The following is a 20,544-nucleotide window of genomic DNA, read 5'->3' as shown; positions in this document are numbered from 1 at the left end:
AAATGATCGAATAACACTCAAAATGGGTGTTTCTTCAACCAGAATGACGCTCAGAGGCCAGAATGTATCTTACATACCATTTTTAAATCCAAGATGGCGACTTCCAGTTTGTGAAAAACAGCCTAAAATAACCAAATACCATCTAATATGAGTATCTCTGGAACCAGAATGATGCAATGAGCTAACAATTGACCTCAGGCATCATTTTGAATTGCTAAATGGCAACTTCTAGGAAACATTTGAAAATGACCGAATAATACTCAATATGGAAATTTCCGTAATCGAAATGATGCCTACAAAGATAACTAGAACAAGATACCTAACTTCCATATTTTTCATACATTTTGAACACGACCAACTTTCGACGGTTAGTGCTGCCATCTGATGACTTAAATTCTCATTAAAATGTCACTATGAGCAAAACCGATTTATGGATTAGTAGTCCGTCATCGATCGTTGAGCTGTTCGAGATTGTATATAAAAAAGGGTGTAGCAGTTTGGTCAGCTCGACGCTTAAGATAACATGCAGATAAATGCTATTGTCATTTTTTGCACTTAATGCTATTGCCATATTTTTGCACTTCAAAGTACAACAGAAAAGTGTGACACTGACTATCAGAGTGGGGGTTTATATTGAGGGGTTATATTTATTTTCAGATCCCATTCTTCCAAAACTTAATTATCCTTGATTCTTCCGGAAAGTTTCATGTTTGAGAACTAAACATTCGTGCACATTGTTATCATTTTTCGGATGGCAGCACCGTACACCGTCCACATGGATACTGAAAATATTGTTACACCTTTCAGCAGTCATGTCTTGGTCTTGTCGTCAGTTGATTTTGACGTTAAGTATACATAATATTAACAATGTATAAATTAGTTCGACTATTGCTCACGCGCAGCGACAATCATGTCCGATGAATTCTGCAAGAGTCAGGTATCTTGCTGGAATACATTATAATTGTTTCCAAATACTTCTTCGCTTTTTACGCTTTTGTCCCAGCTACTTTCAGTTCCTAAAATTATTTAAAAGATAATGATAATAGCTGAATTTCTTTCATTTTGCTTAGGCTTTTCATGCGATTGAGATTGTGACAGTAGAGAAGAATTTCAGTCGCATCCTGTCGAGGAAGCTGTTGTGAAGTTGAAAAAGTTTTTGGAAAAATATTGAGATTACAATAAATATTTTCTTCTTCAGCAGAGGATGTCAGTCTAATTGAAAGTTCAGCATTCTGTTCAGAATGCCAAAAATGTCCAGGTGTGCTTACGTTAATACTTGCCAGATGGGGCGTCCTTACTTGTAAAACTTTTTGGTGCTTTCACGTAATTGCTGTAGACGCTTGGTTCGTTCGCTTGTCAGAAAATTCTTATGAAAAAAAAAATATTTGATATATTTTCCAAAAATGCAATCTGCTAAGTTCCTACAAGTGAATCTCCACCACGCTAAAGGCGCATCGGCAGTCCTTAGAAGGAGATTCAAAAAGGAGGAGCTAGACATGGTTCTTATTCAAAAATATGGAAGTTCTTATTAATGGTCGTGGTGAGTGCTTATTGGAGTTTCTCTCGTCGAATAATATAAATATTTGCAATAAAGGCAACAAACCAACACTTACAAACGCTATCAGAGGTGAAGTTTTGGATCTGACGCTATGCAATCCACAGCAATTTCTGAGAAAATTGCTAACTGGCATGTATCGGATAACACCTCACTATCTGATCACAAGCACATTTTGTTTGAATGGATTGGTGGGAAACCATCATCTGTTACTTACAGAGATCCTAAAAAAACAGACTGGGATCAATATGCACAATATTCGCGAAAAGATTTACCTTTAAATTGTAGCAGAATTGAAACAGTTTCAGAATTGGAACCTATAACAATTCAGCTAAATGAAATGGTGATAAATGCATACAATAATAGTTGTCCCGCCAAAGAAACGTCATCAAGTAGGGACGTGCTATGGTGGAACAAGAAGCTTGTAAGTCTTCAAAAAATAGTCGGAAATTTTTTAATAAAGCAAAACATACTTCAGACTAGGCTCAATATAGAAGAGCCTTAACTGATTATAGCAATGAAATCCGGAAACCTAAAAGAAGGTCTTAGGTTCAAATGTGTGAATCTATAGAAAGAACTCCAGCTATTTCCAGATTACAAAAGACTCTTGCCAAAGATCATACCGTTGAGCTTGGCAATCTAAAGCGTCATGACGGAATCTATACTAGTAGTCTTCGTGATACCTTAAATCTAATGATGGAAACGCATTTTCCCGGTTCTATTGAAAAGACGGATTCAGCCATCTCTGATTTAGTTGAAATTTGTTCTACGCAGACTAGCTCTGGGTCTACTAGAACAGAAAGTACTGTATCAGATGTGGCGGATGAAACCAGGGTGGAAAGTGCTATGAGATCTATTGAGCCTTTCAAGTTTACAAGTGTAGATGGAATATTTCCAGCATTGCTTCAAAAAGGTGAAGCAATACTAATTCCTTCTCTCATTGAGATTTTCAAGGCCAGTTTAAGATTAAATCATATTCCATCAAAATGGAGGGTAGTAAGAGTAATCTTCATACCTAAACCTGGGAAACGCTATAAGACGCATCCTGAATTATTCAGACCCATTAGTCAAAACAATGGAAAAAGTGCTGAATCATTTCATTCATACATCTTACATGCAAACAAAACCGCTTTCAAATTCCAGTTTGCCTATCAAACTGGAAAATCCACTATCACAGCGCTTCATACGCTGGTTATGAAAATTGAAAAGTAACTTTCAGCTAAAGAAATTGCTCTGTGCTCTTTCTTGGACATTGAAGGTGCTTTTGATAACGCGTCCTATTCTTCAATGTCTAGTGCAATGAGGAAAAAAGGATTTCACACGAGTATTGTTGACTGGATTTATACCATGCTTGCAAAAAGAGAAATCACTTCTGAGTTGGGGGGTTCGTCTATCACGATAAGGGCAACGAAAGGATGTCCGCAAGGAGGAGTTCTTTCGCCACTTGTGTGATCTTTAGTGGTGGACGATCTTCTCGAAAGCTTAGAAGCAAAAGGTTTCGAAGTTGTGGGCTTTGCAGATGACATAATCATCTTGGTAAGAGGAAAGTTTGACAACATAGTTTCGGAAAGAATGCAGGAGGCTCTGAAGTATACCCAGTCTTGGTGTATAAAGGAGGGTCTCTGCATTGATCCGTCAAAAGCTGTAATCATACCTTTCACTAGAAAGAGGAAATTCAATCTAAAAACTCTCAAGCTTGGAGGAGTAGAAATTACATTCAGTAAACAGGTTAAATACTTACATAGGAGTTATCATTGATGCCAAAGCTAAACTGGAATGCACATCTTGACTATGCAATCAACAAGGCGGTCAGTGCTTTATGGTTGTGCTCCAAAACCGTTGGAAGAAAGTGGGGCTTGAGACCAAAAATGGTGATGTGGATATTCACATCGATTGTACATCCAAAACTGACCTACACTTCGTTAGTGTGGTGGCCGAAAACCAAAGAATCCACCGCCAGAACAAAGCTAGATAAAGTTCAACGACTTGCGTGCATTGCTATAACAGAAGCAATGAGCAGCACCCCATCAAAAGCTCTTGATGCAATTCTTCATCTGTTGCCATTGCACGAATACGTGCAACTAGAAGCAGAAAAGAGTGCATTGAGGCTCAAACGAACAAAAACTATCTTGTCAGGTGATCTTGTGGGTCACCTGACTATACTGGACTTTTGATGAGTATGAATGGAGACTGGATGGCACCTCAGGATAACCATGATATGCGAAACGGCGCGTACAGACTGGGAAGTCGGAGTTCCTGTTGTTCGTCCCGGTTGAACGATATTTTTCACAGATGGCTCAAAACTAGATACAAAAACTGGTGCAGGAATCTTTGGCCCTGGAATTAATAATTCAGTGGCAATGGGACACTGGCCAACAGTGTTTCAAGCAGAGATTTTTGCAATCCTTGAATGTGCGTATGTTTGTCTGACTAGAAAATACAAACATGCAAATATTTGTATTTTCTTTGACAGTCAAGCAGCGTTGATGCTTATAAATGTACATCCAAGATTGTCTAGGAATGTACAGCTATGTCAAACAAACTCAGTAAACTTGTATTGGGTTCCAGAACATTGTGGCATTGGTGAAAATGAAAGGGCAGACGAACTTGCAAAACAAGGATCTATCCCACAGTTTATCGGCCCAGAACCTTTCTGCCGTATATCAAACTGTGCAGTGAAAATGAAGCTAAAACGCTGGGAGAAACAAAAAGTGATAACCAATTGGTTGGATGTCAAAAAGTGTTCCCAATCTAAAAGATTTATAACACCAAACGAAAACCATTCAAAAAAGCTCCTAGAGCTCAACAAAAGAGCTCTTTGTACATATGTCGGCCTGGTAACGGGGCACTGTCCGAGTAGATATCATTTGAAGGACATTGGCCGGGATCAGGATGATATCTGTCGCTTCTGCAATACGGAACGCAAGACATCGGAACATCTGCTTTGCAATTGTGGTGCATTATTTAAACGCAGATCAAGGCTTCTTGGCAGTGGCTGTTTACAGCCCAAAAAGATTTGATTTTTGAATCCTGGAAAGGTGATTGGCTTCATAAACCATATTTAACCTGACTGGGAGCGTGTCGGTGCAGGTACCTGATCACTCACAACAATAGTGGTCATTGTACTTTGCAAAGGGACACGTATAGCAATTGACTGGGATATATTACAAAAGTTCACATCAATGGACAACGTAATCCTAATTCCCTAACAAAAAAAAATTACGAAATTACAACCTTCACCGTTTATCGTTGCGATCGCAATCGAAAAAATAGCATTAAGACGCGTGGTGGAGGAGTTTTGATTGCTGTCTCTAACCGCTTTTGTAGCTATATTGACCCTGCTCCCGTTTGTGATACACTCGAACAGCTGTGGATTATAGTTTCGATGCTGCTTCACAAAGTCAGTGTCGGTGTTATCTATTTGCCTCCCGACCTCAGCTTTGTTACTGCCATTGAAAATCATGTACAATCCATTGGTTCTGTTTTGTCTTCATTAAACCGAGACGATCTCCTGCTGCTTTTTGGTGACTACAACCAGTCTGGATTGGTTTGGAGCCGTATGAATAATTATATGCCAGTCATTGACTATATCCAATCGCAAATCTCAGCTGGGAGTTCTGCCTTGTTGGATGGATTCAGTCTACACCACCTATCGCAAATGAATTATGTGACTAATAGTAATGACCGTCTATTAGATTTGGCTCTTACTAATAATGATACCCTGTGTAAACTATTACTTGGTCGGTGGAGGACCTACCAAAACTAAACCTCGATCGCTGGGCAACACCATCGGCGATCTAGTGGGGGTGGGCAACACTAGCCTCTTTCAAACGGCTAGCACGGCCGTGAGCTGCTCTCTCGCTCTCAGGGTCGGCTCTGACATCGAAGGGCTGATCAAAGAATTGGATGTTCGGGCAATGAAAGGACAATAGTTAATTTTAATACTATATTAGTCTGCTATCCACTTACACGATCGCAAGTTTTACTGTGCCGGCCGGCCTTCACTGCTGCTGCTGCTGTTTCGGGTGCTGATGATGCTCGTTGCCTCTGTCGCGTTTATGCTGCTCAGCTTGGTTTTACAGCGGTGTCTGCTGCCGCTGTCTCGACTGTGGTAAAAGAGCCGCTACGGGTGACGCTGGTTCACCGAGGATAACGATGGTGCGTGAAGGGCGACTCAACGGTTTTTGCGCCGTGATATAGGTGGCCACTAAATAAGCTGGATCATCCAAGAAAAGCGCTGTTACAATATGCGGGAGGTGGTTGGCTTCGTGTCACACATAACCTGTCTAAGCAAATCGGGCTGTTTCTTCTTCGCTCGTCCCGTGCCTTCCAATCCGTTTCTACGGATAAAATCCTGGGTCCTGGTTGTGCAAACACGTGGGATAATTTCGGGGGTTAGACATTGTAGGGTTAGGGCTACTGGGTTTCTAATTTAAGGTCCATTGGCATACCTGATTCGTCAATTCTCCGAAAATTAGCAGAATTTGCTGCACTGTCTTAATTGAAGAGGAGCATCTTCTTTTTATTTTTAACTAACACACTTAGATTTTTTAATAACTACTTAACAAAAACGATTTAGACAAGCAAAATGCGCAAAGTGCCTCAACGGTAACACTACCCTATACTCCCCCTTAAAATTAATTAATAATCTCGTTATCAATTAATTTTCGACCTCTATTTATTTACATACAACAAACCCAGGTTTGAGTTGCACCTTTATATGCACTCGAACCACACAAAACAAAACAACATTTGTGTGTTCTATCATCAAATAGTTGCTCTCGTGTCACTCATGAGAGGCTATCTTCGTAGACCACAATCGCGGATCGATTAATGAATCTGTACATCTCCCAATTCTCTCAAACAGTTCATTGTTCGATGGAAGAGCAAAAATTCTCGCTCTTATTTGTTGGCGAACTTATTACTGATGACGCGTTATTTAATCAAAATATTCCTAGTCGGACCTATCGCTCTCGGGTGCTCAAACGTACGCTTTTTTGTTTCTCTTGTAATGAATAGTTACAGGTTATACCGGTAAATCCCTGTGAATTGCGAATTCGGAATATAATCTAAATTTCCTATTGCTCTGATCGGTGGTGTCTCTCAAAAACGTTTCTATTCGTACATGATATTTTATCTCTGGGACGTTACGCTACTTGACCGAAAGTACGAGAGGGTCCTTGAATAGGCTTTTAATTTACGTCTGATCAGATCCGCATCTCTCTCTCTCTATCAAAATTATTTTAGCTCTACAAACAACAATTATAAACATAACCGTATATTTCAACAATCCGCAATGACACGTTACGCCACAATGGCTCTACAAATCTCAACAAAAAATGAATAAATTATTGTATTAGCGTACAGGTAAGTTTTCAAAAAGTAAAGGAAATTAGATGATTTTATATCTATCCTGAATTACCAGGATAATCTGCTGAGGAGAAAATCCCTAGGTTTTTGCCTTGATCATCGATCAGCTCATATGAGCTTGTTCCCCGCCGTGACACAATGGTACAAGGTACATACATTGGCCCAAGCTTGGCATTATACGCATCCCCTGCTGAGGATAAAGCGAAATTTCGCTTAAAAACTTTCTGTCCCACCTGATACATTGGAGCAGGCTTACGGAACCGAAGGTTGTATGATCGGGAAAAGAAGAAACATCAGCCTTATCCGTATCTCGCGTGTTTTTTCCCCACTGACGACTCTTTCGTGCCCGAAGAGAATTTTGTAGGGAGAAAAGCCGGTAGAACGATGTGAGGTATTATTTATGACAGTTTCTACTTCGGATATCCTCGTATCCCAAAGTCGCTGATCGGTTCGAACGTACGTTCGTATGCACGCATTTATAGTCCGGTTCAGCCGTTCGACCAGATTGGCCTGGCTGTGATTTTTGTTTATTTGTTTATTTGTTTATTTGTGTATAAAATTCATCTGACTGATAGTCTTAATGAACTAATATAAAACTAATATATGATGTTAAAAACTTATACGTGCTAGCTTCTTCTTCAGTTTAAACGAAGGTTCACCAAATTCAAAATATTCCTCCACTCGATTAAACATTCTAATGCATGAGGCAATGGGTTCATTGCGACCGAAGTTCGTGCGATGATAACGGTTTGTCAATAGTGATGCAGGTCGTAAGGCTCGATGTGGTGCACGGAAACTTAACAACGAAAGAAGTTTGGGAGAATCTACTTCACCATTTAGCAGCTTTGCCACAAACAACACCTGTTGCATCTTGCGGCGACGTTCTAAAGTATCTAGGTTGAGCAAGCGGCAGCGGTCAGAGTACGGGGGCAGGTTGTCGGGTTGTCGCCAAGGCAGGTCCCGAAGAGCCATACGTATGAATCTTCGCTGCACGCGTTCTATACGTAGATTCCAATGGAGCTGGTGGGGCATCCAAACAAGGTTTGCGTTTTCGAGGACAGGACGGACAAGAGCACAATACAGAGATTTTAGGCAGTACGGGTCTTTAAAGTCGTGTCCGATTTTTGAAATGAATCCTAGCTGACGGGTAGCTTTCGAAATAGCTATCGCGCGATGACGATCAAAAGTCAGTTTAGGATCGAGAGTCACGCCAAGATCCTTTACGTATTCAACTCTATTCAGTGTTTGACCATCTATTTGGTAGCTGAATAATATAGGCGATTTTATGCGATGAAAAGTCATTACTTCGCATTTAGCAATGCTGATTGTCAAACAGTTTAATTTACACCAATACGCGAACGAATTTAGCATATCCTGTAGACGTCGACAATCCTCGATGGAACGAATCGTCAAAAATATTTTAAGATCGTCAGCATAAAACAGCCTACAACCAACTCCAAGTGCAGCAGCAGCGTCATTGAAAAATAAAATAAACAACAGTGGTCCCAAATTGCTGCCTTGAGGTACACCCGATTTATTGACGAAAGGAGGCGATAATTGTGATCCCAGTTTAACTCGCATAACTCTATCGCACAAATATGAGCCTAGCCATTTTACGAACTGTCGCGAAGCACCCATTCGCAGGATTTTTTCCAACAGTATTCGATGATTAATACGGTCGAAGGCAGCTTTCAGATCCGTATATATCACGTCCACCTGTGCTTTACATTCAAGTTCATTAATACAACTAGAGGTGAAGTCTAGAAGATTCGTAGTCACCGAGCGGCCAGACATGAAACCATGCTGATCAGAGGAAATGTAGTGTCTAGTGCTACGTTGAATAGCTGCACTTACGACTAATTCAAAAAGTTTTGAGCCAGCAGATAAACTAGTAATGCCACGGTAATTTTTGACGTTGCTGTGATCACCACTTTTGAAAACTGGAAACATGATAGAATTTTTCCACACCTCCGGGAATTTTCCTGACGTGAAGGACTTGTTAAAGATGCAGCATAGTGGCTCAGCAAGCAAAACGGCACAACGGCAAAAAATGACAGCGGGAATCCCATCTGGTCCAGCGGAATAAGACGTTTTTAATTTTTTTGCTGCAGCAATTATCATTTCTGGAGTAATTTCGAAAACATCTAGATCAACACAGTTGGCCGGAACATTTTGAACAGCGTTCTCAGCGGTTTGTGCAGTGACAGGATCGGAAGCAAAGACCGACGAAAAGAACGTAGCAAACAACTTACAAGCATCCGATTCAGTTGAGGAGGTAGATTCATTGAAAAATACTTCCGACGGAATTGCAGAGCTTTTCCTTTTCGAGTTTACGAAGCTCCAGAACTTTTTTGGGTTTCTTCGCAAATTAGCCTGAACGCTCAGAACATACGATTTATACAAACTAGCATTTAGCCGTCGGTACTTTTCACTGGCACGTTTAAAGTGGTATTTTGTTTGAACAGTTCGCCATTTACGGTGTTTACGCTGATAAGTGTTTCGAAGTCGTTTCAAGTGCCGTAGCATGCTGGTGCCCCATGCAGGTGCGGAGGGGGGCTTCACGAAAGGTAATGTTTCGGTCAACCATGAGCGAATAGCATCGCAAAAGCGCAAAGTCATAATGTCAACCGATTCTGACTCAAACAAACTAGTCCAATCAATGCTCGAAAGATGTGCGGAAAGGGCAACGAAATCGATCTTGCGGTAATTCAATTCCTGTCTTGACGGTGAGACATACACTGGAGTGGAAGCTGGACAGTTGGAAACAGGCAGCTTAATTACTAGAGGAGGATGATGCGAATCAGGTTGAATCAGCGGCATTTCACAACTATCAACCAAAACGTTACTACCACTAGTGCAGAAAACAAGATCCAACACTCTTCCAAGATAATTACGCTGCAAGTTAGCCTGATATAGGTCTAGAAAGTCCATCCCATCAATCAATGTTGCATTACTTGCAGAGAGCTGGGCAGGATTAGTATGCTGTATCACACCGTTGCATATGTCCCAGGCGATTCGAGGCTGGTTATAGTCGCCGCAAACAACTACCGTGCTATCAGGACAACTATCGTCACAAAATTCGCGAACAGAAGCAACATGTGCATCGATGACAGATGCATCGTTACTTTTGTCCGGTGGTATATATACGGCGCACAGTAATATTTTCTTAGAACGAATAGTCGCTCGAACGCATACCTGCTCTAAATGCCTTCCGTGTGCGGGTACAAAAAGAGTACATGGGAATTGTTTGTCCACAGCAATCAAAACACCTCCGAAAGAACGTTTCTCACTATTCATGGCGCTCCTGTCGCACCGAAAAACACTGTATGAGTTCCCAAAAAGCTGGAGCGAATGGATGCGGTCGTCTAAGCCGGTTTCGGTGAGAATGATGACATCGTACATGCTGTCTTCAGCGTGAAGAAAAAACTCGTCGATTTTCGTTCGCAGTCCCCGCACATTCTGATAGTTGATCCAGATGTTGCACGTATCATGGCGGCGATCAGAAATGCTAGAACTTGAAGGATGGTCAGGTACCGATAGTTCAGAAATTAAATCATACATGCCTGAAGCAGCAGGCTGGAAGCCCCCTTCCCGCACTCCGACCACAGGATCGGGACGATGACGATGTTGAAGATCTGCACAATGCGCGACTGTGGCGGGGGGGTCAGAGGCTTCCATAGTGCCTGTTAAAGGGTGTCCCGAGTCCAAAGCATCAGCAACAGGAACATTATTTGGCAGCCAGTCATCTTCGTCGAAAGTCTCGTAAACAGTAAATTTAAGTTGTCCTAGTCCGTTGTCGGTTGTATCATTCACATTAATTGCAGAGCAGGCGAGTTCCCAAACTAATTTTTTGGCAGGTCAACAAATTCTCTAAACAGCATACCAGTGGGCCATGAAGCAGGGTCCAGTGCAACATTTTTCAAATTTGGATCCAAGCCGATTTTGTATGACACATAAGAAAAGTTTGATGTATCAATTCCCTTACGCACAAGCCGAACGGCAGCAACAGGCTCAGTGGTATGCAAACAGCGCGAGACGATTTTTTGTATGTCACTGTCGGTAAGCAGTGGATTCAGTCCAGATAGGTACAGCCAAAAACGATTCTGTGCAGCGACAGAAACAATCGAAGATACCGATAAATCACTCAGATCAATGTTATTTTCACCACGATCGGCTTCGATTTGAATAGGCTCAGTACGACGACGTTTTGAATTTTTTATTGGCCATACAGGCGTAGTGGACAAAGTAGAAGGTGTACCAAGCAAGGGATTCTCATTTGTCGGTTTGTGGGGCAAATTATCAATTTTTTTGCTCAATTCACCAACGACATCGAAGAGCTTCTGAACCTGTGCTGGTAAGTCGGCGATAGACTGTGGCTGTGTGGATACGTTTGGTGATAAATCTGTCACATACTCGCGAACAGATCGACCGTTCAAAACTTCTCGGCAGGTTGGACAAATAAACATTATTTTGCCTTGCACGAAAAATTCTTTGCAAACGCGACTATTGATACCACAGCATTGTTGGTTGATATGGAAACATGTTTCACAAAAACCGCAACGGATGGGTTCCAAATCATTTATGACAAGTTTACACTCTCCGCACAGTTTCTTCTCCATTCTCTTATGGATCAGCAAACGGTAGCAGTACTTGACGAATGTTGTTGTCGCAAAAAAACAACAATAGCAGCCGAAACAGAGATAAGATTTATCTGTTAGCGAGGATAAATTGGTGATTTTATGAAACTCCACGATATCCGACTTTTGAAATAGTTGCACTTCACTATGCACACGATATAAATGCGATATAAGCGATTATACTGAATAAAAAACACCTTATTTCAGCGACGGAAATTCGTTGTTGTTAACACAAACTTAACGAAACAGATTAGGTGATGTCGCGAGTTCGCTCAATGTTGCACCTGATATTGACTGAGGAAATTCTGGAAGTCTTTACTAAGAAAAGTCGACGGGTTGTCGCTTATAAGGAACTCTGGAACAGCAAATCGACGGAACCACTGCTCTTCGAGAATCTTGATTACCAGCGGAGTGGATATTTTTTTAATCGGTACCAAAACTGTCCACTTGAAAAAATGGTCGAGCAGTACAAGCAGGTGCGTATTTCCAGTTTTCGAACGGAGTAATGATTGGATAAAATCAATTGCCAACATCTGAAACGGTTTAGTAGTGAGACGAGGATGGCCCATCGTCGGATGTTGTGATGTGTAGGAGGGTTTACACTCTTTACAAATCACGCATCTGTCGATTTATTTTCGAACAGCGCCAGCCATCTTCGGCCAAAAATATCTCGTACGCACTTTATCTAAAAGTTTCTCGTACCCGATGTGAAATGCTTCGTCATGCTCTCTTCGAAGCATATCAGTCCGTGATATCTCCGGAACACCAAGCTTCCACTCAAAGCGAAAGTCTAAAACTTCGGTTTTAGATGGTACAAATTTATACAGCATGCCCCCTTCTACTTTATAATCCAGGAACTCATCTGGGCTGGCAAGAACTTTTTTAAATAAATCTGAGTACCATACGTCATCTTTCGATTCCAATACTGATATCTCTATTGAGCTGAACAGCGCATCGGGGATGACATTATCTTTCCCGCGACGGTGTCTTATCACAAAATCATAACCCTGTAGTTCTATGCTCCACCTGCTCAATCTAGATGACGTACGCCACTTCCCTTTCATTATATGTGTAAGAGCGGAAGCGTCCGTCACGACCATGAAATGTGTCCCTTCAATGAACGGGCGAAATTTATCAATGGCTAACAGAACAGCTAGCCCTTCTTTCTCAGAAGCTGCGTATGCCTGCTGAGCTGAGAATATATCCCAGATATGTAAGCTCACTCACGCAAAATTATGATTTATCAATATTTATCGATAAGTTTGCTGCCTTTAGTCGTCCGGCTACTTCCGAGAGAGTTTGAAGGTGAGCTTCGAATGTGTCACTCACGACGACGATGTCGTCGAGATACACGAATACGTTCGGTTCCAATTCACCATACCCCAGTACTTGGTCCATTAGTCGAGCCAAAGTGGCTGGACTGTTGACCGACCCGGAAGGTAGTCTGGTGAACTGAAACAATCCTCTTCCCAGCACTGAAAATGCCGTATACTTGCGCGAGTCTTGGTGGAGCGAAATTTGCAAAAATGCTTTGGTTAAGTCAATGGTTGACAAATACCGACTCGCACCCAGTCTGCTTAGTATACGGTCCTGGTGTGAGAGGGAATATGCATCCCTTTTCGTCCGCTCATTCAGCCGTCTGGCATCCAAGCATAAACGAACCTCACCTGTTGGTTTGATAACAGGCACTGTGCTTAGAGACCAGTCACTTCTACTTGCCTCAAAAACTTTCTGCTTTATCATTTTATCCAACTCAAAATTAATTTTCTTCTGCATTTCAGGCGATGTGGGGTAAGGATTGATTCTGATAGGTGGTAAGTTCTTGCTGTTGTCTTGAAGCTCTTTTTTATGAGTAATGAGAGAAGTAACTCCGAGCGCTTCTCCGTCTATTGCCACTTTAAATTGCTTTTTCACTTTTTCGAGCTGACGAATTTGATCGCCAGTTAGCAGAACTGTGCCCCCTTCGTTCCCCTTTGCAATTAGCTCATCTACTTGCAGTTCTTCTGCGACCAATTTTTCTACTGTCATTTTAGTTCGCGACGCCTGCGCAGCTAGCTCGATCCGAAACGCAGTCCAGAAGTCTGTAACCGCTCGCGTAGCTAAAGTGTTGGCGAGAGTCAAAACTTCAATGTGAAACGCTTCATAATGCAACCAGGACTATAAACACGTTACTCCTGGCAACACTGTTGTTAGTCCGACTACGGTTGTAGCACAGACATGCACAAGGATCTGGCTCAGCCAATCAGAAAGGGCTAAGCGACGAGTGACAAACTTAGCAACGCCCACTGCAGTTTAATCCAGATAGTAGATACCATTTCCAATTAGACTAGCAGGCGAGATAGTTGGTAAAGATCAAATAGTGCTAAATGAAGCATATTATATAAAGCTACTATCCGTAGAAGAAATATTGAAGTAAAACAAGTGAAATATTACAAAGTATACTAGCTGAAAAGCCCACCGCGTAAAATAAGAAAGTGCGACCTAACCGCCTAATTAGGCATCAGGCGTGTGGAGCACAGGCCAAACACCTTCGAACGAAGGTTTTTGTTTTGTATACTCTGGACAGGATCCACATGGTCGGCAACAACTCACCTAGTGTCTAACCACGTGTCCGGCGATACCTCAAGCACACGCATCTTAAAGGGAGTATTCCGTTGGACTACCGAACGACCTGATCACCCAGTAGCACTACTTCGCCAGCATCGTCGCGCTAGTCCAGCCGCGACAAGTCCGCCGAACTAGGAGAAACGGAGAGTGTGATCCAACTATCTTCTTAGGCGTGTCCACGCTAGTCTCCACTGCCATCACCTCGGGCAGGCAGTGCTGTTGGTGCTCGTAAGCCGCTTCCACCGACAGAAAATCGTCATATCCGACTGCAATCATCGCAGGTCCAAAGCCTTGAACGTCCGGCCTTAGTCGCCCTGCTTACCGTTTCCTCGTCAACGGCGTCCATCAAAGTCATCGAGAAGCAGCATTAACAGTAATCAACTCCGGTGGAAAAATGAGGTCAGACCGTTTTAGTTTATATATTTAAAATTTAAACATCCTTTGTATACGCACACTGAACTAACCCGCTTACTAAACCACACGTATAGTATGGAAAAATTATAATAAGTTACCATGAATATTGTCTCGTGCCTTCTAATGAAACCCACTATATCGTGAAGTAGGTTCCGTCAGTGATTTAAATTCCGAAGACTTTTGAGTTTGGTCCCCGCGATCGATAGACCCGCCCTGGGAATAATAGAGTTAGTTGGGCAACTGAAACATGCATTTCTGAATCCCGTTGTAAAACGGGTTGGCGCATAAGCAGTTTTGTTATCTTTTAACTAGGGTATTGGTCCCGTCTGTCTGCGTTAGAAGGGTAGTCGAGTTGGGTTACATTCCGACTCCATTGACCGTTGAAACTCTCTCCACCTTCGCTACCGATTCCGGTGTACATGATATCTGGCTGATTAGGCGTTCCAAGAACATCAGTCCCGTATTGTTCCGTTAAGTTTTATTAGTCTAATCGGGCCTGGTCATCAATTTATCTGTTACATATTGGCGCCCAACTCAAAAGCTCGTTTTCGATCTTTTGTTCTGAACATGCATTGCATGATCTGTTGATTAGAGTAAATGTAATTAGTTTCTTAAGAATAACATGAGTCAGTCAATTTTCTCTTGTTAGCTGCAAATTAGCAAAAACCTAGCTGAGTTGTCGAATTCGTTATCATTCAGTTAACAGTATCGAACTTCGTCTGTTTAATAGTAAATTAAATGTCTCAAACATCCTTTGTTTTTCAAAGAAAAAACTTGAGCAAATTATCAAGACGAATAATTCAAATTCACACTGGTTCTAATTATGAAGGCAAAATGACCAACTATGAGTATGACTACCACGCGGACGATTTGGAAGAAGAAGGAGTAGATTACGAACTAAGCGTACGCGGCGCGCAGTCTGAAGGACCCTTAGAAAATAAGCGTCGAACCCCTCGCACAATAATGAAAAATGTTCGAAAAGAACGGAAAGCCTATTTTTCAACCGTTTCTTTTGAGCAAGAAATGCAACTGTACATAAACAAAATTATCATGTTACAACAAGATTTAGATAGAAGAATTACACCACGTTCTAAGTCTAGGCTGCTGGCTCTCAGAGACCGCGTTTGGAGAGCCCCAGCAAGAGGCAGGTCAGAAAAACAGAGAATAATTTTAAAAATTAATGATATGCTTTGGTAGTATTTCAAGATAGGGGAAACACCAACTAACAAAGTAGGGAATCAAACGGTACCCGCGAGAAATAGCCTTAACCCCGACGCTCCCTCGTATAGGCCCTCGTTAAACAATTTTTCATTGCCTTACCCAAATTTCCCCCCGGTAGAGTCGTTGTCAATACCAGGAATTACTTCATCTCCGGGACCCTCAAATAATTTGAACCGCGGTATCGCAGATAAACAATACGATATCTCACTACCAGGTGTTAATACAACGGAATACCCTAGGGTGCCTGTGACTAGCCTTTCCCCAAACAACTTATCTCCGACATCATTAAATCAAACAGCTAACACCTTACGAATGAATTGAACGAACCAACCTCCAATAAAAACCTAGACGTATTTTATTCATCAAAACTAAAGCGAAAGTAAACACACTTTTCCAAGCTATGTGCGCTGATCCAGAATCAGTCAACCAGTCGAATTCACACCTTAAAACACCTCCTCCACTTTACGTGTCGAGTCGCAGAGCATAAACCACCTAAAACAGATTTAAAAGAAGATTAGAATAATTAGCCATACGTACCAAGAAATTCTCGTCCCGAATTAGATTCATCTTTCGTTCCGCAGAAAATAAAACCGTTGACAGCAGTTAGTTTTAGTTTAGTTAAGTTGGCGACTCCGTTTTTGTTAAGTCCGCGCTAGCAGAAAACTCGGTCCCGTTCAGTATCAGTTTATGAATAGGGCTATATAAACAAAGTCGTTCGTAGTAGAAATTAGTCGTATTAAGAATAACATGGAGTTAAGCTGCCATGAGCATACATAATTCTATTAACGTGAGGTAGAATTTGATCAGAATAAAACGGTGAACCAAATAAGGATCGAATGTGATCCGTTGCAAATCGCAAGGTGGTGCGAAAACTTACCCCCCGTTTCGATGTAATTTTCGTGCAGTAAGAATTTCGATAAATTTTCCGGTAAGAAAGCAAGGACGATTCTTTCGCTGGTGCAGAAGCAACGAATCACAGTTTTCGCTTAATCGTCGTCGCGTGCCCTCGATTGTTTGAGTAACCGTGGTAAAAAAAAGTTGGGCGAAAGAATTAAACTTGAAATACATCTTTGGTTGAAGATGACTCGCGGTTCCAAGCGCCGCCATTTCTCCGGAAAAATCTGGAGGTTTTTCGTACCGTCTCGTCGTCGCCGCAAAAAGACAAAAGTAGATTAGCAGGTACGAAGGTGTACTGCAAAAACTAGGGAAAAATTTAGTCTCGTATCGTATCGTTTGAAAATAAAAAAAACATGGCCGCCTGGAACCAGAAACAGTTCGTGCGTCGTGTTTATTCGCTGATCTCATTTAAAGCAACTAATTAAAAAAAAATCGTAGTGAATAACGCAAAGTCAAATTTGCATAAGAAAAACGATAAGTTAGTAGGTACAAAAGTACTGCAAAATTGAGGAATTTAGTCTCGTTTCTTATCGCCTCAAAAAAAAAAAAGCTGCCTGAAACAAAATTTTGTGCGTCTTTATTATTCGTCGCTCACAGTTACAGTGGCAATTAATGAGTTTTTAAGATTGAATTAAGCAAATTTAAGTTGATATTAGAGAAGTGATACTATTAAATTAAAAGTGGTAGTGAATTCGAACCCCGATCAAGCTAAAAATAATAACCATACAAAAACAGTACATTTTGTCAGAACGATTAAGGACCAAGGTACCTAGAAAAATTTAATAAAATTTGAGATTAAATTTTTCAGCGCTTTCCAGGGGGTATAATGTAACCGCTCGCGTAGCTAGAGTGTTGGCGAGAGTCAAAACTTCAATGTGAAACGCTTCATAATGCAACCAGGACTATAAACACGTTACTCCTGGCAACACTGTTGTTAGTCCGACTACGGTTGTAGCACAGACATGCACCATACCACGCGTCCCGGAGGTAGCAGTTTACCAAACTAAACCTCTATCAAACTCCTTCCGATTCAAGGATCTGGCTCAGCCAATCAGAAAGGGACATATGTCGCTACGCGACGAGTGACAAACTTAGCAACGCCCACTGCAGTCTAATCCAGATAGTAGATACCGTTTCCAATTAGACTAGCAGGCGAGATAGTTGGTAAAGATCAAATAGTGCTAAGTGAAGCATATTATATGAAGCTACTATCCGTAGAAGAAATATTGAAGTAAAACAAGTGAAATATTACAAAGTATACTAGCTGAAAAGCCCACCGCGTAAAATAAGAAAGTGCGACCTAACCGCCTAATTAGGCATCAGGCGTGTGGAGCACAGGCCAAACACCTTCGAACGAAGGTTTTTGTTTTGTATACTCTGGACAGGATCCACATGGTCGGCAACAACTCACCTAGTGTCTAACCACGTGTCCGGCGATAGCTCAAGCACAAGCATCGTGATCGATCCGCTCTCTTAGTACGGGCCCCGCCAAGGTGCTGAGCAAGTGAAGTCCGCAGCTTACACGTGTTTCTTAAAGGGAGTATTCCGTTGGACCACCGAACGACCTGATCACCCAGTAGCACTACTTCGCCAGCATCGTCGCGCTAGTCCAGCCGCGACAAGTCCGCCGAACTAGGAGAAACGGAGAGTGTGATCCAACTATCTTCTTAGGCGTGTCCACGCTAGTCTCCACTGTCATCACCTCGAGCAGGCAGTGCTGTTGGTGCTCGTAAGCCGCTTCCACCGACAGAAAATCGTCATGATATCTGACTGACCTGGCGTTCCAAGAACATCAGTCCCGCATCGTTCCGTTAAGTTTTATTAGTCTAATCGGGCCTGGTCATCAATTTATCTGTTACATATTGGCGCCCAACTCAAAAGCTCGTTTTCGATCTTTTGTTCTGAACATGCATTGCATGATCTGTTGATTAGAGTAAATGTAATTAGTTTCTTAAGAATAACATGAGTCAGTCAATTTTCTCTTGTTAGCTGCAAATTAGCAAAAACCTAGCTGAGTTGTCGAATTCATTATCATTCAGTTAACAGTATCGAACTTCGTCTGTTTAATAGTAAATTAAATGTCTCAAACATCCTTTGTTTTTCAAAGAAAAAACTCGAGCAAATTATCAAGACGAGTAATTCAAATTCACACTGGTTCTAATTATAAAGGCAAAATGACCAACTATGAGTATGACTACCACGCGGACGATTTGGAAGAAGAAGGAGTAGATTACGGACTAAGCGTACGCGGCGCGCAGTCTGAAGGACCCTTAGAAAATAAGCGTCGAACCCCTCGCACAATAATGAAAAATGTTCGAAAAGAACGGAAAGCCTATTTTTCAACCGTTTCTTTTGAGCAAGAAATGCAACTGTACATAAACAAAATTATCATGTCACAACAAGATTTAGATAGAAGAATTACACCACGTTCTAAGTCTAGGCTGCTGGCTCTCAGAGACCGCGTTTGGAGAGCCCCAGCAAGAGGCAGGTCAGAAAAACAGAGAATAATTTTAAAAATTAATGATATGCTTTGGTAGTATTTCAAGATAGGGGAAACACCAACTAACAAAGTAGGGAATCAAACGGTACCCGCGAGAAATAGCCTTAACCCCGACGCTCCCTCGTATAGGCCCTCGTTAAACAATTTTTCATTGCCTTACCCAAATTTCCCCCCGGTAGAGTCGTTGTCAATACCAGGAATTACTTCATCTCCGGGACCCTCAAATAATTTGAACCGCGGTATCGCAGATAAACAATACGATATCTCACTACCAGGTGTTAATACAACGGAATACCCTAGGGTGCCTGTGACTAGCCTTTCCCCAAACAACTTATCTCCGACATCATTAAATCAAACAGCTAACACCTTACGAATGAATTAAACGAACCAACCTCCAATAAAAACCTAGACGTATTTTATTCATCAAAACTAAAGCGAAAGTAAACACACTTTTCCAAGCTATGTGCGCTGATCCAGAATCAGTCAACCAGTCGAATTCACACCTTAAAACACCTCCTCCACTTTACGTGTCGAGTCGCAGGGCATAAACCACCTAAAACAGATTTAAAAGAAGATTAGAATAATTAGCCATACGTACCAAGAAATTCTCGTCCCGAATTAGATTCATCTTTCGTTCCGCAGAAAATAAAACCGTTGACAGCAGTTAGTTTTAGTTTAGTTAAGTTGGCGACTCCGTTTTCGTTAAGTCCGCGCTAGCAGAAAACTCGGTCCCGTTCAGTACCAGTTTATGAATAGGGCTATATAAACAAAGTCGTTCGTAGTAGAAACTAGTCGTATTAAGAATAACATGGAGTTAAGCTGCCATGAGCATACATAATACTATTAACGTAAGGTAGAATTTGATCAGTATAAAACGGTAAACCAAATAAGGATCGAATGTGATCCGTTGCAAATCGCAAGGTGGTGCGAAAACTTACCCCCCGTTTCGATGTATTTTCGTATAGTAAGAATTTCGATAAATTTTCCGGTAAGAAAGCAAGGACGATTCTTTCGCTGGCGCAGAAGCAACGAATCACAGTTTTCGCTTAATCGTCGTCGCGTGCCCTCGATTGATTGAGTAACCGTGGTAAAAAAAATTGGGCGAAAGAATTAAACTTAAAATGCATCTTTGGTTCAAGATGACTCGCGGCTCCAAGCGCCGCCGTTTCTCCGGAAAAATCTGGAGGTTTTTCGTACCGTCTCGTCGTCGCCGCAAAAAGACAAAAGTAGATTAGCAGGTACGAAGGTGTACTGTAAAAACTAGGGAAAAATTTAGTCTCGTATCGTATCGTTTGAAAATAAAAAAAAACATGGCCGCCTGGAACCAGAAACAGTTCGTGCGT

The 20,544-nt window shown here is 41.6% G+C and overlaps 2 protein-coding genes across 4 annotated transcripts in view; one reads left to right on the top strand and one right to left on the bottom strand.

The window, feature by feature from the left end:
* Positions 1 to 20,544, top strand: part of LOC129722961 (coiled-coil domain-containing protein AGAP005037-like) — a 1,195,377-nt gene that overhangs the window by 751,952 nt on the left and 422,881 nt on the right. The gene's annotated exons all lie outside the window — the stretch shown is intronic.
* LOC129720000 (uncharacterized) lies at positions 6,520 to 10,603 on the bottom strand. Its single transcript, XM_055671410.1, has 2 exons — positions 8,543 to 10,603; positions 6,520 to 6,597 (listed from the first exon to the last, which is right to left on the bottom strand). The coding sequence occupies exons 1-2, from the start codon at positions 10,601 to 10,603 to the stop codon at positions 6,520 to 6,522; spliced, it is 2,139 nt and encodes a 712-aa protein (XP_055527385.1).

This window comes from Wyeomyia smithii, chromosome 2, assembly GCF_029784165.1.
Source record: "Wyeomyia smithii strain HCP4-BCI-WySm-NY-G18 chromosome 2, ASM2978416v1, whole genome shotgun sequence".
Lineage (NCBI taxonomy): Eukaryota > Metazoa > Arthropoda > Insecta > Diptera > Culicidae > Wyeomyia > Wyeomyia smithii.
The sequence above is the reverse complement of the archived record's forward strand: the minus strand, read 5'-3'. Positions and strand labels throughout refer to the sequence as shown.

What these genes read in the sequence shown, in the direction of transcription:
- LOC129720000 (XM_055671410.1), bottom strand. Translation starts at nt 10,603, where the DNA reads ATGGAAGCCTCTGACCCCCCCGCCACAGTCGCGCATTGTGCAGATCTT. An exon ending in TGGGTGCTTCGCGACAGTTC is followed by an intron (nt 6,598 to 8,542) that starts GTAAAATGGCTA and finishes CGCAATTCACAG; the next exon opens with GGATTTACCGGTATAACCTG.